This window comes from Eretmochelys imbricata, chromosome 6 (genome assembly GCF_965152235.1).
Source record: "Eretmochelys imbricata isolate rEreImb1 chromosome 6, rEreImb1.hap1, whole genome shotgun sequence".
Classification (NCBI taxonomy): domain Eukaryota; kingdom Metazoa; phylum Chordata; order Testudines; family Cheloniidae; genus Eretmochelys; species Eretmochelys imbricata.
The window spans coordinates 36,314,888-36,336,133 of NC_135577.1; the positions used below are offsets into that span (position 1 = coordinate 36,314,888).

The 21,246-nt window shown below is 44.1% G+C and overlaps 1 protein-coding gene across 1 annotated transcript in view; it reads right to left on the reverse strand.

Annotated features, from left to right (window-relative positions):
• The window catches only part of EIF4G2 (eukaryotic translation initiation factor 4 gamma 2), a 32,129-nt gene extending 12,377 nt beyond the window's left edge, over positions 1-19,752 (reverse strand). Inside the window, exons 1-6 of the mRNA XM_077819956.1 lie at positions 19,699-19,752; positions 4,364-4,402; positions 2,405-2,511; positions 2,070-2,135; positions 1,424-1,549; positions 517-619 (exon numbers count right to left, since the gene is read on the reverse strand). Coding sequence (XP_077676082.1) covers positions 517-619; positions 1,424-1,549; positions 2,070-2,135; positions 2,405-2,511; positions 4,364-4,402; positions 19,699-19,752 — 495 coding nt within the window. The remainder of the gene's footprint in view (positions 1-516; positions 620-1,423; positions 1,550-2,069; positions 2,136-2,404; positions 2,512-4,363; positions 4,403-19,698) is intronic.
• Between the last annotated feature and the right edge of the window lie 1,494 nt (positions 19,753-21,246).

The window sequence follows — 21,246 nt, forward strand, 5'->3', positions numbered from 1 at the left end:
TGACTATACTGAAGTAATTTACACAGAGCACAAAGATGGGTAGTACAGTACAAATTATTTTGCACAGTATAACTACTACTAGTAGCAATGTTTAAAAAAAAAAAAGGCTACACTATCACTTGGCACTTAAAGTGTAACAGAGTCCCAAGACCACCTATAGAAATATCAGAAGCATTTGTGGCTAATAAAAGCCTGCTTCAGATTAAAAGAAATCTTCACATCCTGTACTACTGTAGAAAACTTTACCAGGAAAGGTTGTTTTAATATATGCATAAACATTAAATTGCTCGTTAGTTAGACTGCTGCTTCTCTTCCAGTTGTAACCCCCAATATGTAATAAAATTACGTTTTGGGCAATATTCCGTCATCTATTTATCCCTATTTTATATATCAGGAACAATTCTGAGACTTTAACCCAGATCAATCATCCTTTAAGCAAAAACTTAAGTTTTAGTACAATCACTTATTCTTATTGAATACTAAATTAATAAGCACTTAAAAATACACCTGACTCACCAGCAGTATGATCCCTTTTAGAATGAGCTTAGACTCTACACCCACATTGAGGAGCTCAAGGCATAGCTTGTCAAACTTTTCAGGAGTAAGTTTATTTAGTATGCTAGAGGAAAAAAAAGTTAAGAGGAATCAGTTATGTTTGTAAAATGTTCACATAGTCCATACAGTTTAATCTACGTGAGTTGGCGTTAAGATTCAAGTTCTCCTGGTTTTCTTCCAGTTTTCACTTCTGACAAGAGCAATTTACTTTGTAAAAAGAAAAGGAGTACTTGTGGCACCTTAGAGATTAACCAATTTATTTGAGCATAAACTTTCGTGAGCTGCAGTTCGCTTCATCGGATGCATACTGTGGAAAATGCAGAATTTACTTTGTGTGTTTGTCAACTAGAGTAGGTTTTAGGGCACATGAAAAATACACTCAGTAGCAAAGAGAATATAGCAGTTTTAATCCCCCCCCTTAAATTTTTTTTTACATGATACAGGGCAGACAATTCATATTTTCTACTGCTCCTGCTCCACCAATCCCTTACAGAAGACAGCTACTCAGGAATTTCTAACCAGCTTCAGGAATACTCTCTCATAAGTTTATGCACATGTATTTGCCCCTCCTTCTAACCCTTCATTAGGAACTACGTATTTCAATTTTAACCATATAAGACATTTGTGGACCCCCCCCCCCAAAAAAACAACAAAACCCCCCACAACTTTTAACTTTTAAGCGTGGACCCCTTTGGAAATCTTGGATGTAGTCTGCAGACCCCTTGGGGTCTGAAGACCACAAGTTGAAAACTACTGGTATAAAAGTACTTATACTACAGGTTGGTAAGACAATATGGGGGAAAAAGGTAATTTTTAGAACTCCATTTTGCCAACTGATATTAACCTTAAAAATAACAGACCAACTTACCCTCTTACTTTCCTGAAGATTGCATCATGTCGTTCTTTGTCATTTGCGGAGTCGTCATCTCGTCTAGTGCTTCGTGAAGGAATCCATTTCTGAGCGTTTTGCCCTGGGGTTTTCCCCAGGAACTCGCTATATTTATTGAAAAATATAAATAAGTAAACTGAGAAAAAACGATTTTGCTCAAATATTGTCACAAGCAGCAGAAGCATTGAATGTCACCTTAGATTTAGGTTATGAACCTGCAACTGGTTGTGCAATAGGTGCGCCCTTAGCCTATGGGGACAGTACGGAGACCCACATACTTCTTTTGCAGGATTGGGTATTCTCTAGGATCCCCAACAACTCCTCTCCATACCCCCTTTACTTCACTTCAGTTAAATAAAATCTGATCATATTAGCACTAATAAGTTAGTAATTGCCTACAGTTGGCCAGTCTAACTAAAAATGTAAATGTCTTTTTCTCTTGTATACAAAACTGGAATAAGATTTGTCAGTGTTATCTGTTAGCAAGCTAACAAAAACTGACAAAAAGTATAATCACATGGTGTCTTAGAGAAGTCTACAGGTTTGAGATCAATAATTGCTGCATGCATGCAGACTCCTTATTTATGGCTGTATATGTTTTTACCACCATGGCAATATGACATACCTGTTGCTGGCAGTCTTGGGATAGTGCTGAGGTGCACCCCTACTACCTCCTCCGCCTGAAGAAGCACTGTTTCAGAGAAGAAAATATCTTTATTCAAGGCTTTTCAAAAGTACTCTCTCTAGCTCAGGACTAGCTACACGATTTTTGTATATTTTATTTGAAAGTTTAGCTATACATCCTTCACAAACAGAAGTTAAAAGTGATACAATTAATCTGTCACTTAGCATATGAAACGAACTTAAAATTCTCAGAGAGACAGTTCAACGTATATATTGCCAGACATTTTGCTTTTGAGTTATTTTACAATAGTCTGTCATTGAGGGGAAAAAACCTACCTGAAACGAGAAGCACCCCCTTCTGCAATCGCACTCTCCACTTTGGCGGCTTGACAACGAAGAATCTTCAAAAGAATAATAAATTGACAGGGTGGGGGGAAAAAAACCTAGAACGATAAATCAAGAGATCATATTACAATTATTCGCTTGTGCTCATATCAGAGTTCTTTTCTTCAGCAGGATAACATCTATTAAACTCAAATAATGTGGTTTGTGTTAACCAAGGGCTTTTATTAAAAAGCACTCCCCCAGAGCTTAAATACAGCTTGAAAGTCAGTTTATTCCTTCACTTACGTGCAACACTTGATGACATCAGCAACATAAAGCAATGTAGGGACATTCTCAGAAAACTCGATTATGCAACCATAATAATTTCTTTTGTGGCCAAAAATACGGTCTCAATTCTTGTCCGACAGGCACCTTTTTCTTACAGGTTACTTAATTTAAGATTTATTTGTACTACTGTTAAGTTTGGCAGGAACAGCCATGCAGTAATATCAAATTTAACAGGAATGCATCCTAAAAACCGTAGTGTGAACAGATGTGCCAAATCATAAAGGGTTTAATCCAGACCTATTTAAGATCACATGAATATCTAATCCATGTGATAGTCATTTAACTACAGAACTGCTTTAAACCCCGTTTGCCTCATCCCACAAATGGTTAAGATCCAAAGATGGAGATAGTTTGAGCATGCCTGGAAATGTGGGTGGCCTTTAAAAGAAAAATCAGAGCAGTACTCATCATGGAAGTAGTCTGCTCTGAAAAGAAAAGATCGAGCACCTGAACAATTCTGTGTTTCAAAATTTTCCTTCCACAACCTTTTCTACTGGCTCAGCCATTTTAAAAAATTAAGTGACGAGATAAAGCATGATGGAGCCTAGTATAGTTCTCGTCACTGGAGAATGAGCGCATGAAAGGTGTTTCCCCCTGAGGAAGTCCCCCTCCCTCCTATGCAGGTTTGGCAGGTAAGCGCTACCTCCTACTCTTTAGGGATCCTTTCCGCGTGAGCAATACACCTTCTAATCCTGCCCTGGCTGCTCAGGGCTGGGGGCAAGGGAAGGGAACAAGAGAGGGCTGCAGCCGAACAAAAGAGCTGCGGGAAACGCAGGCGGCAGCAGCGACGCCCCCGCAGGACACAGGCACTTCCCCCCCCCGCCGCACGGAGCCCCGAGCGCCCCCCTGGCCCCCGCCTCCGGGCGCCGCCCGTTCCTAGGCGCAGCAGGCCCGGCCGGCTCTTTGTTCTCGGCGAGGGAAGCAGGAAGGCCCCAGCCCGCCCTCTGCAGGGAGACGGGCCCCCCCCCAGAACTACGCGCAGCCCGCGAGGGCCTCGCCGCCCAGACAAAGCGCTTCCCCCTTGGCCGGCGCAGGGAGGCACCCGAAAGGGCGGGGAGAAGCGCAAAACGGGGCGGGAAGTGAAGCTCCTGCGGAGCGAGGGGATCCTATGGGAGCGACCACGGTCCCCAAGGCGCATCCCCCTCTCGGGCAAGTCGGGGGGTCAAGAACTCGCCCCTCCCCGGGGCAGATCAGGACCCCTCATCCTGCACCCCGGTGTAGGCGGGAGCAGGCACCTTCTCCCAGGTTACGCGGGAGCCACACTGCCTTCCCCGGAGAAATCAGTCCTCCGCCTCCCCTTTACCCCGCCGCCGCGAGCGGGCTGAGGCGCCCTTCCAAGGGCAGAGCCGGTAACCGGCTCCCCGCGCCGCTCCTCCCCCCGCCCGGCCGCGCCGCAGCCGGTACCTCCCCACGGCTTCTCATCCTAGCCGGACGGGCTGCGAGTCTCTGCCCTTCGCTCACCGGTCAGGGAGAAGCCGGTCCCGGCGGCCGGAGCCGCCATTTTGTAGTGGAGAAAGAGGGGAAAGCGAAAAGAAGATGGCGGCCATTTTAGCGGCGGCCATTTTAGACAACAGTACCCCCCCACCACCACCCAAAGCTGTCCGCCGGCACCGGCTTCCTCACCTTCCCTGGGGCCTCGTCAGCTTCACCGGATCCCGGCAGCTACCAAGGGCGGGGGGGGAGGAGACGAGAGAAGGGAGGGGGAAAAAGGGAGCCGGGGAGCGGGGTGGGGGGGGGGGGAGAGCGTGCGACGCAGGACGAGCCTCCGAGTCACCCAAGCAGGAGCAGCCAAAAGCTTCCGTCAACCACCTCCATAGAGATCCAACTCGCGGCCGCTTCTAACGCGCACTGAGACAGCCCCACTAACTTTATTACCCTGCGCGCAACCTACCTCCGCCTCAGCACACCAGCGGCCAATCGCCGCCGGAGACTCCGCCCACCCCCGCCAATCACAACAGAGGAAGGGGGCGGGGATAGAGCAAAGATGGGGGAGGAGCGAGCAAGGAAAGCTTGGTTGAGGAGCAGCACCTCCGCAGTGCAGCACCGGTATGCGCGAAGGCATTTACGCCAACGGGAATGCGTAGCTGACTGGGTGTAAAGGGGGCGGTTGCGCAAGCGGCGCACCCATTCAATGGGGGCTGCCTGCCTGTCTCTCTTCTTTGCTGTTTGTTCCTATGTTTCTCCCATCAGGCAGGCTCCTGCTTCAGGAGGGCGAAGGAGTTGTCCCCGTGCATTACATCGGGCTGCCTGGCTCACAGCAAGCAAGGGGAGGGGACGTTTTACCTACTACTGTATACTACTACTCAGTCTCTCTGACCAGGTTGAAAACACACGTACACACCCCACATATCGTTGCTACACACTACACGGTTATACATTGTGATCTGAGCCTGAAAACAGCTGCATGAAGGACCTTGCCATGGTGGCTGCAGGGGTCTAGTCCCCTGCATCCAATTCTAGGGTTGCATTCGCTCCTTAGAGGCCACCTAGGGTGCAGTAGATGGGTTCAGCTGGTAGAGCTGTTCAGTCCATTGCATGGCATCATGCACCTGACTGATGGTTGACGATGATTCGTGAGGCCGGTTCTGACTTGCATGGTTTATAATGTTTAACAATCGTTCTTGAACATGGTTGTAGCTATGGTAGCACAGGGGGATGCTTTGCCATGGAAGGACTTTTGCTGCTGCTATGACTGGGAGCACATGCACATTTCACAATCCAGCTACTAGGCAGATGAAAGATTTTCCTTAGAGTATAAATCACAGTTCTTTCCTCCTCTTAATTGATATGTTTTTGCACATTATTTTAGAGTACAGTCTTGTCAACAGTAAACCATCATTATCAGACATGCCAAACTCTCAAAAAAACAAAAAACAAAACAAAACAAACCAAAAAAAACAACCAAAAACAAAAAACCCCCACACCCAGAAATGGGGCTTGTTTTTTGCTTAATTAGCTTGTGAATTGCTTATTAGCTAGTTTTTGGCTTGTTGCATCTTATTGCTTCCTTTTTTTTTGGATCAGCTCCCAGCAAGCAGCAGGGGGGAAGAGTCGGGGTGCACAGCGGGCCCATGCTAGTCCCAGACTGCACACTGGGGGAAATCTAGTCACAGGCTTTTGCCCAGAACCGTGATTGTTCAGCTTGCAGGATATGCTTCAAAATATGGCTGTTCTCTCAAACTGTTGTTTTTTCCTCACTTTTCAGAGGGTGGTGGCAAAAATAAAGTGACAGGTTTGAGTAGATATGAGGATGGTTATGGGAGAGTCTTAGTTGGGGGGTAATAGGAGAGTTCTACCTACTGAATTGTTCCAAAGTGCATGTTATAAAGATTTAAAGATTAAATAAATATTTTATATATGCAGCCTGATCGTGGAGGGAGCATACTCTAATCACAAAGTAAAGAACAGAGCCCTAAACTGTCAGCTACAGCTATGACCATGTTAAAAGTTGTGAAGCATGGTAAACTCTGCTTAGCAATAGTGTTGCTCCTTCTTCTGATATTAGTCTCAACAATCTGGCAAATGGTAGCAGAGGTCGAGGCCAAGGGCTTTGCAGGTCAGTGCCCAGCATTGACTGAGTATACTCCTGTACTCTACCTAGTGGATACTCAATACACTTGTTTTAGAAAAGTGGTGGTTAGATGACATTAAGGGTAATCTTTTTTTCCCCAGGAATAATAGCCCAACTTCAAGGCCTCGTTCCCAGAGAACAACTCTAACAGAGACAAGGCAGAGAGCAAACTCTCCCACAGCTCACACAGCCATTTCTTCCTTGACCACTGACTTCCATGCAGAACTTGCATAACCCCAAACTAACTAACTACCAACAACAACAACGTGTGCTATACCAAAGCTAAACATTTGCTTGCACACTAGAAGGCGAACTTGGAAGACTGTGTAACAGCACCACCTCATGATGTGTGCCATAACAATATCATTTTCTAAGGCTTAGTCTACCCTACAGAGATAAGTGAATGTAAGGCAGCTTACGTCAACCTAATCATGTCAATGTCTACACCAGAATGCTGCTTCTGCCAAAGCAAGTGGCCTGCTACACTGACATAACTCCACCTCTGCAAGAGGTATAGTGCTTATTTCAGTGTGATTAAGGCAGCGTAGTGTAGTGGCTGCGTAGACTCTGCCTTACTTAGATCTGCTGTTGGTTGTCATTCTTGTCAGTTTCATGGCTCCAGCTGTGAGCCCCAGGCTGCTGCTCTGAGCAGGAGGAAGCTGTGAAACTGACACAAATGTCAATTTCACTGCTGGTAGGTTTCCAGCAGTGAAATTGAGCCCTGCTTGGCTCACAGCTCAGGCTGTCACCCTGGGGAGGGTGGGTTACTCCACTATGAGCTCTGCACTGCTGTCAGTGTCCCACAATGCCCCACTTCAGTCATGCAAGTGCTCTTGGTGAGGATGTGCACCATCAGTGGCAGGTACAATAGGTCGGGGAGGCTAAGCCTCTCCTAACCCAGGCCATGGCCTTGCCTAACCCAGGCCATAGCCTCACCTATGCTTTGCTCCAAGGTCCCGCCCTTGCTCCCCCAAAGCCGGCAGGGACTGAACTTGGGCTGGCAGCCTGGAGCTCAAGGCTTGTCTGGCTGGCGGCCCTGAGCAGCGCAAGCCAGCCTGAGGGTTGGGCCAGTGCTTTGGCCTTCCTGGTCCCCAGGCCTGCTGGTGGCCAGGGGCAACTTGGGCCAGCCCACAGGCCCCCGGTGGCCAGGGATGACTCAGCTGGCTGGCAGCCAGGGGTGGCTCGGGCAAGCCCATGGCTGAGAGGTTGGAGTGGTTTGGCCAGGGCTTCTCCGGCTGGGAGGGGCCCCCAGGGCTCTGGCGGGCGAGTGGGGGAAGGGCCAAGTAGGTGGGCTAGCCTTCCCGAAGTGCGGGAGGGTTCACCCACCACCTATGATGTGCACTATGGGCAAAAGTAGGGTAGTATGAACACCAACAGTCAATTGACTTACTGCGGTGGCTGTAGGTCAACCTAAATGAAAATCGACTTAATTTTGTAGTGTAGACAAGCCGTAATACAATTATAGCTTGCAGTTTGGTGTTTTGATGGGGATGAGGCTTTTAATTTGTACTGAATAAAATTTACCCCTACACGGAGTGCCCACTTCAGGCACTGTGTGTCATTTAAACCAGTCATAGGAAGGCTCACTCCTCTCGTTGAAGTCAATAGGAATGTGCTCATGTATGTTAGTTCAAATACTGCCACAGATGCAGCCTTAGGTGGATTCCTAGGTCATGCAGGATCCCTAGCAGCTACAGAATAAAATGCTAGACTGATATGGGTCATGTCCCTTTACCATGGGAGCTTTATGGTGATACTGCTAACTTTAACCTCCTAAAAGAATCAAAATATGTTCCTTTTTATCACAGTCCTGGATGGGTCATGCCAGAGGTTTTCCTTAACACTAAACTTCCACAAACACCCACGTTAGCTCTGGACACATCACCTACTGTGCCTTTCTTTTTTTTTTTAGCTGGCATGACAGAAGTGTAGGGCAAGTGACTGAGAAAGTGACACACTGACTCTTGCACCCTGCAGCTGGGAGGTCCAAACAAATGGCTTTACTGAAAGCCTCTAATTTTCCAGAACCAACTCTGGTTCTTCATACCTTGCAGTAGGCTCTCAACACCTTGTATTGCTGTCCAAAAATTTATGGGAGGCCTACCGTGGTGCACCGATATAGGCCTTTGTGTGTTCCTCTTCAGTAGGACGACATTAATCCAAGGTATTTTCCTCTATCTAATAACAATAAGCATTAACAGTTTAATCTACAAAATTCTATATGAAAAAACCTGAACAGACTATTTAAAAATAAATTTCATGCACAGACACATATGCTGTATGTAGGTAAACACATGTAGGGACTGTTTTTTTTTTTTAAAAAACAAAAACAAGGAAGGTCAAGATTTCTTTATGATGGGGGGGGGGAGGGGTAAAGGAATATTTTTTTCCCCTGACTTGTTTTGTGTCAAAAGGCAGTTTCCCCAAGGAGCTATACAGCAACAACATTGAGCTTGCATAGGATTCACACAGGCAGACCTTTGCACCTGTTCGCAGCTCCACTAACTCCAGTGGGGTTCTATGTGGATGTAGGGTCTGCGTGCACAGAGGCCATTGCGAGATCAAGGCTCAAGATATTAAAGCAATTATTAATGTTGGTACCAGGCTTCTGTCAAGTAGAAGATTTTGACCTGTAGTACAGAAGAGATCCAAAAATTTGTGTTCTTGGGGTTAAAAAGAAGTACTCAAAATTTTTGGAAACCAAATTGAAATGAGGGATCGTGTTTTGCTTTGAAGTACAGGACATTCCCCTACAGAGTTTGCAGCACAACTATTCCAGCACTGTGTTAGGGCACAAAGGATCCCAAAGTGGAAGTGAAGTAGAAGCTTGATCATTTGACTTTCTCTAATAAGTCTTTGTTGGGAAGTGGGTAGAAACCACTATTTATTTTTGTAAGCAAATTATGCGGGTGTTGATTAGCAGACCATTGTATCAACCTTGTTAGTTTTTTTTTTTTTTTTTTAAGAAAACTACACTACAAAATATTTCTATATTATAGTAAACAATGAATGTTAAAACTACATTTGCTAAATAAACTAACAATACATCTCATGGTGCATGATCCTTACTTTTTAAAGTGTGCTTGTTCTCTTAGGTCCTGACATTGCAAATATGCATGTAAGTAGCTGTGTACATAAGTAGTCCCGTTGACTTGAATGAGACTATTCAAGTGCATAAGTGTTTGAAGTGTGCCATTAAAGGTGAGCCTGCAAGGTGTTGAGCATCTCTGGAGAGTTGGTTTCCCTTCCTCTTTAGTACTGCTAAAAATGTTGGCAGGACAAATTAGGCTTTGAAATACCAGTGTCACATATATTGCCTATCTTACTAGTACCACCAATCAACAGTGAAGGCACACCATTGCTCACATCCGAGAGCTGCATAGCCCAATCACTAGTACAGTATCCAGCACATATCTTAACTTGAAGGGGTTTCTATATTATCCCACTTTGCTCCAGGCAATCAGCAATATGTTAATCAGTTATCAGTTTTATTACCTCTTTTGACGGTCATCTGTGGTCCTGATATCTTTATCATAAGCTAGTCTTCTCCAAACTACCCTATCCTCACCCCTTTAAATATCTTTTTTCATAATGTCACTTATACTGAACATCAGCTACTCAATGTCTGGAAGAATCCAAGACCAGGACTGATCTAGCTATACCTCTCTGCATCAGTTGTCTCTGTGGGTATGGAATAAGTTGCCTCTTTAACAAATAGTTATAATTACAGTATCTATAATCTTTGTGATCATTATGTTTGTTCCATGTTTTATGCCATCTCTGTAACATGGTTTCCTCTTGCTGCTGCTGTTCATTGGCACCTGGGTTGTTCCTTAAGGTGAGGTTCACTGCCTTTTTATTTTTTTGGTAAAGAAAGAAAAACGTTTAAAAGAAGCCTCAACATCCTTCCTTCACCCTATATCTAAAACACAGTTTTAACATGGACTGCTAACTCCAAAAGTAAAAACCTCAGTCTGGTCCTCTAGAATCTAAATCCAATTTCAGTACCTGCACATTGTGACTTGGTGACTAATCAAGGAAGCTAAGACCCTGAAAAATGTTGTGTGGGTGTACCCTTACACTCATTCAGAACCCCACTAATGTCAGTGTACATCCCCATTGATGGGCATGGAACAGTTGCAAGATTAGGGAAATGAACAGATTTTTGTTTTAGGTGGATGCAATTATAATTGCTATTAAAACCAATCCCATTTGAAGTTCATGTGTCACTAATGCACAGAAAATAATCTTGTGAGGGCTACATAGATTTGTGGGTATCAAAGAAGGAAAACATTTCAATTTGGGAGAAAATTTAAAATCACATAAGAAAGCACATAGGCTTTACTAGGAATGAGTGAATTTACTTTGTCAAATCTCAAACCCACTAACAGCAGAAGTTAAACCGTTTGACTTGAACTGGAACATTATTTTATTTGGTGTTCTGTTTAGGAAAGGCAGGGGCTGGGGCATACAGCAGAAGCGGAAGATTTAAAAACAAAAAAAACAAACCTCCAGGGGGAAAAAAAATAGGAGAAAAGAGTGGAGAGAAAAACCGTTTACAAAAGGCATTACAAAAAGGACCAGAAAGAAGGAAAGAAAGTATATAACCAAAAATCAGTGATTATATGTACAGTACTGTATAGGGTCATCTATTTGTTTGGGAGTAGTCCTTTAATCCATACACAGCAAAGGTGTTTTCCTAGCTGAGGAGGCCTTGTATTTGTTCCAACTCCCTTGGAAAAACAATAGAAAAGTAGCATGCAAATTTTAACAAATCCTGAAAATCCAAAAAGCAGTCTGAACAGTGTAAAACTGTCACTGGATTTGCTCAGCTCTACTCTCTACCTTCACATACTCGTCTCCAGCAGATCAGTTTAGGCACACACAACAATAGTAGCCTCTAACATGTCAGTTCAGAAAATGCAGTGGAATAAATTGGTTATAAAAATATCTAGAAATGTAGACAGCTACCTCAACAAGTGAAAATGTCTTAAGTGAGAGTTAACTGGATTGTGGGGAACCCATCAATTAAAGGACTTGAGATATATTTTTCTGTCTACATGAACATACATTTAACAGCCAACAATTAACATTTATCCAGTATAATCTGCTGGAATAGCAGGACAATTGTAATTAACAAGTTATTTTCCTCAACTGATAATTGTTATACACTTGGAATAAAAAAGTGTTTGCCATCAGAACGTGTGGGACTGTATGATATTTCTGTAAATGGAACTCTATCTTCACAAAAAATCCACCCCTCCCTGCTTCTCAAGTGCCTATTGTTATATGCTGTCCTCTAAGCTGTGCAAAGTGATGGGAAAGCTGAACTTAACTTCTTGTTTGCTAAAACCAGTTTGTGTGTCTGCCCCATCACGTGTAGCTGTTGTAATCAATTAAATGCTGTTAAGGGATCTCACTAGTTCTTCCTTCTGAGCCTGTGATAAACTCTGAATTGGAGACATCTGTGCTGTGGGATTGAAGCTGTGAGGGATTGAAGAATCTATTCATTTGTTTTTCACTTTAAACAAAAGTCCTCTCCTCACTTCCAGCCAAAGAGGAACACATCATCATTTGGCAAACAAATTTATATTGGGCACTTGCACTTTTACTAGAAGTGTTTATACCGTCTTTATGAAAAATGTACTAGTGCATTGATAGCATATCACAAGTCTTAGCTTGGGTAATGTGACAGGGTTAGGGGTGGAGATGTTTTAGGGGGCTCTGGGGACATCCTGCCTTAGGAAATTTGCTTGAAAATGCTTATTTGGCACAAACCGATTTCCTTTTCAGAAGGATTGTATGAGCCCCAGAGTTGCTATTTCCAGAGAGGGGTGACTCCAAAGACTCAGGGAAATCAACCCAATCCTCCCTCTAGTTAAGGGGTGAAGTTTTAACAAGGGGTTTCTGAGAGCACCCACCTTCCAGCTCATCACTGAATATTCAGGAATATCTTTTTATGTCGTCACAGTTTCAGGGTAACTGCATCTGTATTTCCCCCCTCTGTGGTCCCTCAAGAGCACCTGCTGAAAGGTTTCTGGCTCCCAGCTGTCACCAATCCTGGGTAGAGACCTCTCTCACTCCCTCCTGACCATGGTTGTAAGGCAGCACAACTCCCTGCACTATCCTCAGCAAGTTAGTTTGCCTAGAAGGCCAGTGCCTGTTCTTCGCTCTCTGCAGGGGCTATGATTACTGAAGTTACCACACAATTCTCTCTAAGAAAGAATGTGTTTCCCTAAAATAAAAGCATTATAGTGAAAACAATGAGAATAAAAACTTTACCAGAGGTCACTGCTACTACAGCCTAAGGCTGTGGTAGCATCAGTCCTTCAAACCCCACAACTGGGTTTCCTTGTTGTTACAAGTTCAGATCAGGAACCAGAACTAGAACTAGACAGATCAGCTATTTCTTTATGCAGCTCAGGCCTTTGATCTCTAGTCTCCAGGAACAAGTAATAACCAGCCAATGGCTCACTCCTCCAGGTGTAGCTTCAAGAAGCTGGTTTTTGGGTGTTGGTTTTTTTTGGGGCATAGCCAGTATTGTGGCATTACCCACTCCCCAGAAAAATCCATTTAACATGTACTGTCTCAAAAATCCGTGCTTGTCTGGCACATTCAAAAATTTCAACCCCCCCTTCCGACCTTCAAACACCCCCCTCCCCCCCCAGCTTCACCAAGCTCATCAACCCACAGACCAAACCTTTTCAGAACAGATGAAAAACCTGCAAACATATCTCCACTACTATGAAGATCAATACCCCTCAACACACCTTTCAAGATCCCTGGGTCCTACATGCCTTTCACAGCAACATGTGGTGTACCTCATCCAGTGCATCAAATGCCACAACTATGTGGGTGAAACCAGACAATCACTCCGGTCTCAAATGAACTCACACAGAAAACTGATAAATGACAAAGACATCCTATCACCCAGAGATGAACACATTTCACAAAGCAATCATTCCATAGCTGACCATGCAGTCCCTACGTCAAAGGAAATCTGCACAAACACCTTCAAAAGACAAATCTGGGAACTTAAATTCATAACTTTGTTGGACACTATGAAGTTAGAGACATTAGGTTTATGGTTCATTACAATGTGTAACACACCCTACTGCTTGCTAACCCTTAACTGCTCACTTCATTGTAAGTCAGTGGTCTCCAACCTTTTAACACCCAAGATCACTTTTTGAATCTAGGGGCACCCCAGGATCTACCCTGCCCCTTCCCTGAGGCCCCTCCCCTTCCCCAAAGCTCTGCCCTGCTCACTCCATCCCCCCCTCCATTGCTTACTCTCCCCCACCCTCACTCACTTTCACCAGGCTGGGACAGGGGGTTGGGGTTGAGGAGGGAATGCAAGCTCTGGGACTGAGGGGTTCCCAGTGTGGAAGGGGGCTCTGGGCTGAGCTTGGGGCAGTGGGTTGGAGTGAAGGAGGGGGTGAGGGGTCCAAGCTCTAGGAGGGAGTTAGGGTGCAGGAGGAGGCTCTGGGCTGGGGCAGAGTGAGGGGTGCTGGCTCTGGGAGGGGGCTCAGGGATGGGGTGCAGCATCCTTCTGGGCAGCACTTACCTCTGGCAGCTCCTGGTGGGCAGCAGGCACAGGGAGGCTAAGGCAGGCTCCCTGCCTATCCCAGCCCCACACTGCTCCCAGAAGGGAACACCACACCCCCTGGGGCCGGGCAGGGGGCATGTGGCTCTGTGCACTGTCCCTCTCCGCAAGCACTGCCCCCACAGATCTCCTGGCCAATGGAAGCTGTGGGGGTGGTGCTTGCAGGCAAGAGCAGTGCACAGAGGGAGACCCCCTGCCCTCCTGGCCCCGGGGCTGCACTGGCTGCTTTCAGGAGCGGCATGGGGCCAGGGTAAGCAGGGAGTCTGCCTTAGTGGCAGCCACACTGCACCACCGGAGATCATGATTGCCTGGGAGATCCACTAGGATTGACCAGTAGATTGCGATTGACCAGTTGGTGACCACTGTTTTAAGTGGTCTCCTACAGCATGCGTTAACCTCTTATGGTTAACAATCTGTCCCATCTTATATATAGTTAAGACAAGGGGCTGGCAATCTTTGAGAAGTGGCATGCCAAGTCTTCATTAATTTAAGGTATGTCCCAGTAATAAATTTTACATTTACAGAGGCCCCTGACAGAACCCCAGACTGGCAGTGGGCTGAGTGGGGCCGGTGGCCAGGACCCCAGCTGGCAGGGGGCCAGGCAGCTGGAACTTAGACCAGCAGCGAGGTAAGTGGGGCCGGCGGCTGGTATCCCAGGCCGGAAGCAGGCTGAGTGGGGCCAATGGCCAGGACCTCGGCTGGCAAGGGGCCGGCGGCCAGAAACCCAGCCTGTCAGCGGGCTGAGCAGCTCAGCGCACTGCCAGTCTGGGGTTCCGTCCGCTGGCTTCTGCCAGCCGGGGTCCTGGCCGCAGGCCCCGCTCAGCCCGCTGCCGGTCTGGGGTTCTGATCACCCAGGCAGGCAGTGGGCTGAGCGGGGCTGGTGGCCTGGACTCTGGCTGGCAGCAGCGTGCCAGTTAAAAAAAAAAACAAAAAAACCAATCAGCTTGCGTGCCCCAGGTTGCCGACCCCTGGTTTAGACACTTTGGTTACCTTCTGCCGAACTGAGGAATAATTTTGTGAAGCTTGAAAGTTTGTCCCTTCTACTAACAGAAGTTGGTCCAATAAAAGTTGACTAAACCTACCTTGTCTCTCTCTCGTCCTGGAAACATGGCTACAACACTGCAAACAACATTTCAATGTAGTCATTGGAACTCTTTACACTTCTCAAGTGTCACATCTGGCTCAGATGTGTCTGAGCCAGAGTTTTGCTTTATCTCGTCAGCTTCTGAAAATCAAGCTCTATATAAATTAGATCAGCATCTGGATTGCCTGCTGCTGCTACCCACTTAATTCTCTATCACATATATGGGCAACTAATAGTCACTGGATTCCTTGGATCTTACAGTCAGGATTGTGTGAGATTTTAGTGGGGTTCTTTGTAAAAATGTGGAACCCAAACTGTCATTGTTTACCCAGGAGCTTGCCATGCTTTTCAGCTTGTTGCACTTACCTTAAGAGACCAAAGAAGGCAAAAAACTTACCACCTCATTATTTCACTGGCTAATGATAAACTATGGCCCAGCTTTACCACATGGACAGGCAATCACTAGACCAAATATTAGGGGTATTGATGCTACAGCAATAACTGTTTGTGTGGATGACTGTGGGCTGTTATAGGTGGGCATTTACTAATTTGCTTAATGGTAGAACTTGAGCCAGTCCTGCTTTAATTAGTAGGACACAAGATCTTATGCACAGTTCTGTCTATACAGTTCAATAGCCTACCAGTATGCTCTTCGTTTCCACAATCCTGTTTAAAAATAGTGCATATTCTGAGCCAAAACATAACTATAGTAATACAAATATTTAAATATGCTAATCTTTTTAAAAGCTAAAATAGTGCATATATGTCCTCAGTATAGTTTGTACTCTTGGGGGGAAAAATGGTGGCCCTTTATTAAATGTTGTCTACTGGTATACAGGACCCACAGAATGCTTAGATTTACCATCTTGTTAAAGTGACAGCATTTTTATAATATTTATTATCAGAGAAATTGCTATACTGGGGCAATTTAGTTCAGTATCCTGTTTCTGCCAATGGCCAGGACCAATTTATTTAAAATAAGGTGTGATTTTAAAATTACACAGTACCTGCCCACAGGAGAAGCTTTTCCCCTCCCCCCCACCTTCAGTCACTTAATGCTTGATTTATGCCCTAAAGCACAAGGGTACATGCACATGGGTGTATATCCCTCATCAGTTTGCATAATACGTAATGCAATGGTCAATGTTATAATTTTCCATTAAAAAAATAATCTGAGACTTATTAAGCCTTTGGCCCCAACATTATGTCTCAGTGAGTTCCACAGTTTAATTATGCATTGTATAAAATATTTCCTTTTATCAGTTTTAAATGGGTTACATTTTAATTCCGCTGAGTATGCCCTTGCTAAAGCAGAACGGGTTTTGTGCTGACCCCTCCCATCAGCATAGGTAGCGTCTATACTGGAGGTCTGCAATATAGGCCTCCCCTCAATTTGTCTCCCTGACATTTTCTCGTGGACATCTGGCCATCAGCTCAAGTTCAACATGGCTAAAAGAGAGCTCTTAATCTAAATCCCACAAAACCATCCTCACTACCTCCTTTCTCAATCCCCATGGACAATACTACCATTCTACATGTCCCTCAGGCCCATAACCATAATCTTGAATTTGGACCTCTCTCCAGGTCTTCACATAGTCACATCCAGCCAACATCTAAGTCTTGCAGATTATTTCTGAACAACATCTCTAAGATACAGCCTTTCCTAAAGTTCTCATCCTGATTACTGCAACTTCCTTTTCTCTGGCTTTGATAGCAGATATCCATTTAGAATGCTGTTGCAAAGATAATTTTCATAGCCCATTGCTTTGGCCACATCACCCCTCTTTTTGGATCCCTTCACTGGGATTCCCTCTTTTTTCCTCACATCAGAGAAGCTGCTCAACTTTAATCTCCCCTCACCCACTTATCTCTTATTCAGCATTGAAAAGTCAGCTGCTGCCTCTGATCAGCTTATGTCGTCAGCTTCCATCACCCATTTGTTAAATTTTCAGACAAGCACTTTTGTGCTTTCTCCCATTCTGCCTCTCAGGCTTGGAAGAAGCCCCCTGTAAATATTTGCAAAACTAACATTATCTTCTTTCGGAGACCTCTTCCGAGTTCTACTTTGCTCTGAAGACTGCAAAAAATTTTGACAATGGGTAGGTGGCTGGAGTGCTGAGAGTACTGCCTATCACAAGGACAAATATTGTCTCATTGTTCCTTGTACTCCTCCCTGCTTTGTCTATATCTGTTTGTTGTTTCTTGCCTTATGCTTAGGTAGTAAGCTGTTTGGGACAGGTCTTTTTGTTCTGTATTTGTTTAGAGCCTAGCACAGTGGGGTCCTGGTCCGCCTCTGGGATGCCTAGGTACTATGATCATACAAAATAAATTAATAATCATACTGACCTCCTTTATAAAGCACCTGGAGAGCTACTGATGAAAAGAGCTATAAAAAAGCTAGGTATTATTATTGAAGTGTATTTTCTGAACTCTTTCAATCCAAGTAGTTTAGGGGTACCTTGGTGGGGAAATTTGCACTGTATTTATTCTGCAAATTAAAAATACTCCATTTCTCAATGTTGGGTTTATTTCAGCAGCATGAAATTTACTCAAATGATAAGACTGTTTTCTTATGTTTCATGAATTTAAGATAAATTTAACAATTGTAATAAAGGACTATAGATGTGTATTTAAGTTCTATGAATTGTTGGCCCACATTCTCTCCTGTCCTGTTTCCATTCAGGACGGGAGAGGGAAGACCTGAAAGGGAGATAGTTATAGTTACCTGATTCTCTGGCCAGTTCTGAGCCAGCTAAGCCTTGCCAGCTGGCAACAGTCCTGCAAAACTATCCACCAGCTGCAGCTTGCAGGAGCACAGCACACTTCTCCACCCACAACACATTCCCATGCTGGGGATGCAAGTTGGGGTAAGAGGGGGAGGACTGAGCTAGCTATATATGCCTGCTGTGGCTTGCCTTACAGTGGGGGGGAACCTCTTGCTGGGGAACTGTGTCTAGTTTCTGTGCCCTTTGCCTTGCATAAATTGTACAGAGAAAAGAGAATTGGCTGCAAAATGTCTCCCCCTTTTATTTGTTTTAAAACCAAGGAGCTGTACTAATTGCACTGTAAACTAGTAGAGTTATTGTAGTTGTTGCAAATGTTATAAGATTCAGATTTTATGAGGCGTAACTTTTAGACCAGATGGGCCTTCACAGGAACCTCTCATTTGGGGATTAGGCATGTGTTGTGCGTTTCATATTTGAGTACCTGGGTCTGGGATTAGAGTTGGTTGCAGATTGAATTCAAAACTGGAAGGAGCCTATTTTTCCAGATCCAACTAAAATGTAGGCTTAAGTGGCTCAGAGCTCATGGGAACAACTGACCTTGCAAGATTTCAATTAATTGGGCTGACATCTCTGAAGACCTGCCTCATAAAATTTTGTTACTGACATATTTGAATCTATACACTGGCTTTTTTTGAATAAGATACCCAAACCTCTAACGTTAAACCTAATCCAGATCCAAACAGACTCCTTAGCTCATCTCTACACATTTAATGGTGGGAAATAGTCTTCCCTTCTGTCCCCTCTTCCTACATACCAATATCTATATTGGAGGGTAAATAGGACCCTATCCCTCTCCTTTTAAGCTCTGAACACACAGGACCAGATTCATCCCTTGTGTAACTACTGACTTCACTAGAGTTACACCAGGGATTAATTTGGACCACAGTACATTACACATACTATACACTTTATTGATTTACATTGACTCATTTATTGAGTTTATTGAATCCTGAAACATAGCAGTTCTCAAACGGAAAATGAAATGAAAGTGGTGTGAAGAGGAACCTGATTGTTCAGAGTAAAGTGAAGCAGTTTCAAAAACTGCAGTTGGATGGTTTATCTAGCTCCTTTAGAAGATAAGTTGCTGTTGCCAACTAACTGTATTTGGGGAAGATTTAGGATGATGGAGCAGGTGATTGGCATTAAAGTCCCATCAGATGAAAGGAGACAGTCTGGTTTGACCACCGCTGCAGTGAGTAAGATGACTAAATAGAACTGTCCACAACAGCATCCAGATTTCCACTTCTACCCTCCACCCAGTGGTTACAGTAATTAACTTAGATGTGTATATAGATTACTTATATTAGTCCTGACTTGAGTTTACTATGCCCAATTAGGCAATTTGGAAAGGTCTTTCTGGAGTTCCTCACACTGGTTTCCCTAGTCTTGTCTTCCTTAAATAAGAGTTGTATGTCCTCAGCCAAATCACCACTTATTCCTCTTCCAGATTGTTACTATATTTAGCAGTCACTATAGTACTAATTCCCAGGGCAGTCTATCAACCTCTTTTCTCAATGAGAATTGGCCATGTATATACACACAGTGTGTTCCCTGTCTTCTAACAGTTGTATAACCATGACGGGACTTTACTTCTCAGCTGATCATCATCAGGTTTCCTTAAGAGCAAGGCAGTGTGGCCCATCAGGTAAGGCACTAGACTGGGACTGAGAAAAGTTGAGTTCTATTCCTGGTTCTGCCACTGATCTGAAAGTAAATTTGGGGCAAGTCACTTCACTTATCTGTGCCCCAGCTTGCTCATCTACCAAGTGGTGATGCTATTTTAAGTGCTTTAAAAATTTATGGGTAGAGTGCTGGAGTTTGCATATTATTAATATTTAGCTCTTATGAGAGTGGCATTCTAAAGCCTTCCTTTCCCCTTTTCAGCATTTCCCATCCCCATTTAGGTCCTACCTTTTCATTTTCCCCCTCATTGTTTTCTGCATCTGCAAGCCCATTGGGATACATCATGTTATTTTAGCTGACATAGTTTTGGAGCACCAAGTAATGGTTTCCAGAGCCAGTTATTTTATTAGTCTTTAATCGAGTGGAGGCTGGAGAAGCTGATTTCAAGTAGAAACAGCTGTGCACAACAAATTTATTTATTTTTAAATACTGATTTTTAATGTTCAGTGGAGGGGAAAAAAAGGAATCTTTCCTTGGATATACTCAACGTGAATGACCTTATAGATGACAATGTTTCAATCTTACTACACAGAGTGAAGAATGTTTCTACTTTAACTATAGCAGGGGTTCTCAAAGTGGGGGTTGGGACACCTGAAAGGGTCAAGAGGTTGTTACTTGGGGGGGGGGGGGGAAAGAAGAGGTCATGAACTATCAGCCTCCACCCCAAACTCTGCTTTGTCTCCAGCATTTGTAATGGTGTTATACGTTTCAAAAATATATATGGGGGGGTAGGTGGGTTTCGTACTAGATGCTTGTTATTGAAAGGGGTTATCAGTACAAAAGTGTGATAACCACTGAACTATAGATTTTCACTATTCGTGTATTAATTTAATGTTGTGAGATACATTTCCTATGGTTTCTGCTGTTTTTTACTTGGCTTGTTGCATTTCGCTTAAAAAAAGTTACAAAATGGTTACCCTATTTTTAGGTTTTTGCCCTTAAAAACAAAGGGCTAAAGACCCTTCTTTCCATAAGAGCAGTTTATCAGAATGGATGAAGGTATCCCTATAATGAGATCTAGTACAATGGATTCCTTCTGTTCAAATGCCATTTTCAGGGAGCACAAATCAGGTTTGTTAGACACAACAGAGCTCAGCTGAACAAAAGAAAAACTGGCTTGGTACCGGTTATCCTATCATAAGTACTGCTTCAGCTTTTGTTGTTTCTTGACGAAAGGAGCAATACTATTCATATTTAAAAATACAGAAAACTCCACAGGTGATACTTTGCACAGAGGCTCAACTCCAGAAAAGAAAATAGCCTCAGGAAGGATACGGTTTAAAAGACTGACCAACATTTAGTATCTTGCCAGGTTTTGTATGTTTTGGCAACCATACAAAAAGGAAGAGAAAAGGTTTTTTCAACCAGATATTCAGAGAAATGTGGGGGTGGGGTTATAGTCTCTGTATTGAAAAGAAAGGAATTCTGTGTACAATATATGTTCCCCTCCATCCTTTTTTCTTTGGTATGTTCTAAATTGGATTGCAAATTGATAGAGAAGGTTAACTTGTGAAAGTGAGATTTTTTCCATCACTATCAAGCCTTTTGTGTCCAAGCGGAAAGAAAATGTTGTTCCTCAAACATATGGTAGTTCACAAACAGAAAAACCTACCTGAAGTCATACCTCTGCCTGCTAGCATCTGGGCACTGGATGCTTTGCCTCCTCCAAAAGCCTTTCTCCTCTGATTACCAAGTTTGCATAAAATCTCCTGGGCTTCCTCAGAGTACCTGATTGGGCCTCTAGGCCCCAATCCTGCCTCATTACTTCAGTTTACA